Raw genomic sequence first — 6932 nt, forward strand, 5'->3', positions numbered from 1 at the left:
AGCTGAGAAAAAAATATATTTCGTTTATTTCAGGAGTTAATATTTTAGACTCTACTTGAATAATAAATGTTTAATCCCTGCATGTTTTTTGAACATATCTTAATATCCCTATAACTCTGTCAGTAATATTGATAGCATTAAAAACTTCTGCCCCCATTTGTCTCCCTTCCTTCAGAATTCTAGAATGCTGTACCACAACAATTGTGTGTCATTTCTTATTCCCAACCATCTCTAAAATAACTGCTGGTGACCTTCAAGTTATTATCCATATAAAATGCAACCCCTCATCCAGGTATGATTTATGTGACACCAGTGTTTGTTTCCCCATCTTGTCAGGGCAACCACATAGATCATAGTAAACCACAGACACACAATTTTATTTATGCCAGAAAGATAAAATGCTTCCTCCCAGTAGAACAAGGTAGAAATTACATAACTTTCTTCTGATTGTGTGTAGTAGGAATGAGGGATGAAAACTATCCCAGCTCTGCTAGTGCTTAGACAACTCACCTAATCTTTCTGAGCCGCAGTGGTTCCTCCAGTGCTAAAATTCTCCATCCTACTTATGGAAGAGGGATAAAAATCATCCAGATTCAAAATGGACCAATTGACAAGCAGTCATGCTGCAGAAGGCAAATGGCAATTGCCAAAAAACAAATATTAATATAAACTCATGCCATGCTATGACAAACCCCTGTTTTATGTCTAGTCTGTAAAACAATCTGGAAGACTCATTGGTCAATTATCAATCTGTTTGGCTTAGAGCTTTGGTCAAATCCTTGGCTAGAATACAATTAATAATAAAACAATAAAATACAATTAATCTCACGTATCCCTCATATAAGTATGGCAGCATATACCTTAGAACATTTTCTCCAAGTAAAGTATTTATATGAAAGGTTGATCAAGACCCCAGGTTTTTGTGCCTTAACTATGAACATTCTCGAGTCACTGTGGAAACCAGATGCAGATGAAAGCAGGCTTTGTATTAGCTCATTCCCATTATGAAGACGCCACATAGGAAGCAGAGAAGAGTGGGTCCCTCAGGTTTTTCTCCTCTTTGGAGTATGTGGTGGCCTCCGACACCAATGCCAGTATTCACAGCATGAGTGCCAGCACGCTGTCTGTGAATAAGCCTCTCTTTCTGTCTCAGGATCAGCCCTGTCCTTGGCTCTCGCAGCCCTGTGTTTTCAGTGACATTGTTATAAAGTGTGTAGTCATCTCTTCCACAGCCTTCTTTCTCCATGTTCTTCCTTTCAGAGATCAACAAGAAGATGCTCTTTTATGGGCAGGAGCAGGAACTTAGTGCTGAGGAGATCTCTGAGAAGCTGGTGTTGGCCCAGAAGATGCTTGAGGAGATTCGACGCCGCCAACCATTCCTCACCCAGCGGGAGCTTGTGGACGAGGAAGCAGACGAGGCCTACGAACGTAGGTGTATTCACTCATAGCTGACCCAGCACGTGTCTGCTTCCTCTGTGGGTTTAGGAGAGGACGCCAAGCTGCAGGGCAACATCGGGTCAAAGCAACCAATTTTCAATATTCAGAGCTATTTAGAATTTATATGTGGCCTCAGGGAATCCATCAGGATGACTTGACCACATGACCAAGATTTTTAGATCCAGGCCCAACACAGAGCCCTTGGGAAACAGCTGAGAGTCCATAAGAAATCTACAGACCTTTTACTCCCGTGGGCAGGAAGGAGGGACTTAGCAGTTGGTGAACGTGTATAAAACAGGGGAAGGAAGGCTGAGGGGAACCAATTCCCAGAACTACAGTAAGAGAAATTTTATTGAGAAGGCAGAAATGCTATAAGCCCAGCAATATTTATGTTCCGAGGGCCTTGAATGACTTTTCATAACTTTAACCTCCAATGGAAATTTGACATTTCCTTTAATGATGAATGTAGAAAACCACACCAATATTATTGAATCTATTACTTGATCACTGTAACAGTTATCAGTTACTGTCTTAACAATCTACCCCAAACACATTCATTTAAAGTAATAACCATTTATTTGCTCATGATTTCATGGGTTGGCAATTCAGGCAGTACTCCATCTGGACAGCTCATCCCGGCTCCATGTGGCATGGCCAGGCTCACTCACGAGTCTGGGGCTAGCTGGGAAGGCTGGGCCTCTCCCTCCGTGGGGTCTTACCTCAAGGAGGCTAGCCCAGGCTTGTTCACATGGCAGCAGCCTTCCAAGGTCTCTTGAGGCCTAGACTTGGAACTCAACAATGTCATATCCATTCTATTGGTTAAGACCAGCCCAGATTCATGGGATGGGGAGATAGACCCCACTGTTGATGAAAAGAGTTTCAAAGAATTTGAGTTCATTTTAATGTATACAATCAGCAAAAGAAATCACAGATTTGCATTATCATATTTTAGCTATTACTGATACCTCACAACNCCAGCGGGAGCTTGTGGACGAGGAAGCAGACGAGGCCTACGAACGTAGGTGTATTCACTCACAGCTGACCCAGCATGTGTCTGCTTCCTCTGTGGGTTTAGGAGAGGATGCCAAGCTGCAGGGCAACATCGGGTCAAAGCAACCAATTTTCAATATTCAGAGCTATTTAGAATTTATATGTGGCCTCAGGGAATCCATCAGGATGACTTGACCACATGACCAAGATTTTTAGATCCAGGCCCAACACAGAGCCCTTGGGAAACAGCTGAGAGTCCATAAGAAATCTACAGACCTTTTACTCCCGTGGGCAGGAAGGAGGGACTTAGCAGTTGGTGAACGTGTATAAAACAGGGAAAGGAAGGCCGAGGGGAACCAATTCCCAGAACTACAGTAAGAGAAATTTTATTGAGAAGGCAGAAATGCTATAAGCCCAGCAATATTTATGTTCTGAGGGCCATGAATGACTTTTCATGACTTTAACCTCCAATGGAAATTTGACATTTCCTTTAATGATGAATGTAGGCAGAAAACCACACCAGTATTATTGAATCTATGACTTGATCACTGTAACAGTTATCAGTTACTGTCTAACAATCTACCCCAAACACATTCATTTAAAGTAATAACCATTTATTTGCTCATGATTTCATGGGTTGGCAATTCAGGCAGTACTCCATCCGGACAGCTCATCCCGGCTCCATGTGGCATGGCCAAGCTCACTCACGAGTCTGGGGCTAGCTGGGAAGGCTGGGCCTCTCCCTCCATGGGGTCGTACCTCAAGGAGGCTAGCCCAGGCTTGTTCACATGGCAGCAGCCTTCCAAGGTCTCTTGAGGCCTAGACTTGGAACTCAACAATGTCATATCCATTCTATTGGTTAAGACCAGCCCAGGGCCGGCCCGGTGGCCCACTGCTACAGTGCGCCGCTTGAGAGCACGGTGGCGCTCCCACCGAGGGTTCGGATCCCACATACAGACCGGCCGCTCACTGGCTGAGCGAGGTGCAGGCACAACGCCGAGGGTTGCGATCCCGTTGCCGGTCACGGCCCGGTACGGGCACGACACTGAGGGTTGTGATACGTTGCCGGTCACGAAAAAAGACAAAAAAGGAAAAAAAAAAAAAGACCAGCCCAGATTCATGGGGTGGGGAGATAGACCCCACTGTTGATGAAAAGAATTTCAAAGAATTTGAGCTCATTTTAATGTATACAGTCAGCAAAAGAAATCACAGATTTGCATTATCATATTTTAGCTATTACTGATACCTCACAACNGTGTCTGCTTCCTCTGTGGGTTTAGGAGAGGACGCCAAGCTGCAGGGCAACATCGGGTCAAAGCAACCAATTTTCAATATTCAGAGCTATTTAGAATTTATATGTGGCCTCAGGGAATCCATCAGGATGACTTGACCACATGACCAAGATTTTTAGATCCAGGCCCAACACAGAGCCCTTGGGAAACAGCTGAGAGTCCATAAGAAATCTACAGACCTTTTACTCCCGTGGGCAGGAAGGAGGGACTTAGCAGTTGGTGAACGTGTATAAAACAGGGGAAGGAAGGCTGAGGGGAACCAATTCCCAGAACTACAGTAAGAGAAATTTTATTGAGAAGGCAGAAATGCTATAAGCCCAGCAATATTTATGTTCCGAGGGCCTTGAATGACTTTTCATAACTTTAACCTCCAATGGAAATTTGACATTTCCTTTAATGATGAATGTAGAAAACCACACCAATATTATTGAATCTATTACTTGATCACTGTAACAGTTATCAGTTACTGTCTTAACAATCTACCCCAAACACATTCATTTAAAGTAATAACCATTTATTTGCTCATGATTTCATGGGTTGGCAATTCAGGCAGTACTCCATCTGGACAGCTCATCCCGGCTCCATGTGGCATGGCCAAGCTCACTCACGAGTCTGGGGCTAGCTGGGAAGGCTGGGCCTCTCCCTCCGTGGGGTCTTACCTCAAGGAGGCTAGCCCAGGCTTGTTCACATGGCAGCAGCCTTCCAAGGTCTCTTGAGGCCTAGACTTGGAACTCAACAATGTCATATCCATTCTATTGGTTAAGACCAGCCCAGATTCATGGGATGGGGAGATAGACCCCACTGTTGATGAAAAGAGTTTCAAAGAATTTGAGTTCATTTTAATGTATACAATCAGCAAAAGAAATCACAGATTTGCATTATCATATTTTAGCTATTACTGATACCTCACAACACTCAGTTCATCAGTAACTCAAAATTATGGTAGTTACTACATTGACCTCTAGATCTTGTTTCATGCATTAATGAAGAAGTACATATACTATTATAGTACCAATTTTTGTTTTTTAATATATTGGTCTCTTTTAAATTCTATATGTTTTATTTTATCCATTTTAAAACACATTATAAGAAGGGGCCTGAGGCTTCCCTAGATTGCAGAGGGACCAATGGAACAGAAAAGGTTAAAAGGCATTAGGTCATTTTCCTGCAACTGTTGCTATCAACTTCTGCTGACAATTATTGTGGATATCATAGGAGAAGAACATTAATGACATAAAGGTTTATTATGGTTGCAAATGGTGAAGCCTTAGAAACAGCAAGAACCAGAGAAGAATCTCAGGCCTCACAATGAGGCTGACAGTCAGGAAAGCTGGAGCTCTAAAGTCTGCAGCCAGATGCCTCCTCGCAGCTCCTTGCCTATCTTGGAATTTAACAGACTGCCCTGGGGAAATGGGACCAATCCCATTGCCCACTTAACCTCCTTCCGCCTAGTGAGTACATTGTCAGCCACTTTCTGCTCAAAGTGATGAAAGAAAATACAAAATCTCAACAAGACAGACTGATATTCCCTGCAGGAAAATAGAATTAAGGCACCTAGAGAACACGTGTGCCTTTGAGCAGAGAATAAAAGACACATACCAAGTTTAAGAATATCATATCATTGCCATTTATCTTTATTCCACCCCAAATCATGGTTCAGGTTTGACCTAAAGGAGCTAACTAAAAAGAATTGAATACAGAAAATGAGTGCATATGAACATCATTTTCCCTAATTACTGATGAGATAATTTTACTATCAAAAAGAATAGTAAAAACTATTCAAGTCCCCTTTACATAGCAAAATTATTAATAATCTGGATAATAATAAGCCTAGTAGAATGACATTGTTTCCACATAAAACATAATCTTTGTGAGAAAACTAACCAAACCCTAAAAAATAGCATTTTTTACTTTAAATGTAAAATAGAGGGCTGTTTTCGTGAACAATAGCTTCAATCTCAGTTGCTAAAGTAGGCATGACCTGACAATTTTGCAACTTTGCTAAGTGCTAGAAGGAAGGGGAGGAGACAGGGGAAGCCCAGACTGAGTTTCTGTCTGCATCTCTTCCCAGTGTTGAGCCAGGCTGAGAGTTGGCAGCAGCTGTACAATGATACTCGCGCTCTGTTTCCTGTCGTCCTGGAGCAGCTGGATGACTACAATGCTAAGCTGTCAGACCTCCAGGAATCACTTGACCAGGCCCTTGACCATGTCAGGGATGCTGAAGACATGAACAGGGCCACAGCATCCAGGCAACGAGACCACGAGGTACAGTGGACACTAAACTGTAAATGCATTTCAGGGGTGGACAACGTGAAGTTATGCCAAGAAGGGACAGCTGGAATAAATTTTTTAAAATATTGGTATATCTAAGTACTCATATTTTTAGAAATTGTATTTTGCTACTGTAAATTACTAATATGTGTGTGTAACTACAATCAAGTTGAAATTATGACAATTGTTTAGTTCTTGCATTGATAAAAATGCAACTGTTCATGGTCTATGTGTGTAGATGTGTTGCTCTTGCAAGTGCATAAATGATGTGCTATTCTTATGCATAACTTCTTTTTATACTAAGAGCACTAGAATACCAAAGCAGACCAGAACCATGTGTTCTGGGTATGTGTATTTTTCGGAGAGGAACAATAAGCAAATCTCACAACCTGGCTGGCTAGCAGCCACAGAGATAGGGAGACAGGGAGACTAATTCTAGCTAAGACCATGCAAATACAAAGAGGTGAGAAAAATTCCCAGATGCGACCATGGCTTGCAATTCCCAGATACGGCCATGGCTTGCAGTTCCCAGACATGGCCATGACTTGCAGTTCCCAAACATGGCTATGGCTTACATTTCCCAGACATGGCCATGGCTTGCATTTCCCAGACACAGCCACGGCTTAAAATTCCCAGACATGGCCATGGCTTGCAATGCCCAGATGTGGCCATGGCTTCCAATTCTCAGACATGGCTGTGACTTGCCATTTCCAGACACAGCAGTGGCTTGCAAAGACAGTCATCCTGTGGCGCCAGGATTTGTGTATGCCCACACCTGGAGGGCTGAAAACTGGTGGTGGTCACATGTCGACTCCAAGCAACACATGTACTCACAAACACCACCATGGAGAGGGGTGATCTTCTAATAGGATGGCACATACACGATTGGAAATATTTATAAAGATTACAGTCAAAAAAATGTGAACAAATAGAAAACAGCTA

General features: G+C 42.8%; 1 protein-coding gene across 1 annotated transcript in view; it reads left to right on the plus strand.

Moving 5' to 3' along the window:
* The window catches only part of LAMA4 (laminin, alpha 4), a 147133-nt gene that overhangs the window by 73102 nt on the left and 67099 nt on the right, over window positions 1-6932 (plus strand). Inside the window, exons 10-11 of the mRNA XM_008583885.1 lie at window positions 1261-1428; window positions 5791-5984. Of these exons, the coding sequence (XP_008582107.1) occupies window positions 1261-1428; window positions 5791-5984 (362 nt within the window). The remainder of the gene's footprint in view (window positions 1-1260; window positions 1429-5790; window positions 5985-6932) is intronic.

Source organism: Galeopterus variegatus, unplaced genomic scaffold (assembly GCF_000696425.1).
Source record: "Galeopterus variegatus unplaced genomic scaffold, G_variegatus-3.0.2 Scaffold3070, whole genome shotgun sequence".
NCBI classification, from domain to species: domain Eukaryota; kingdom Metazoa; phylum Chordata; class Mammalia; order Dermoptera; family Cynocephalidae; genus Galeopterus; species Galeopterus variegatus.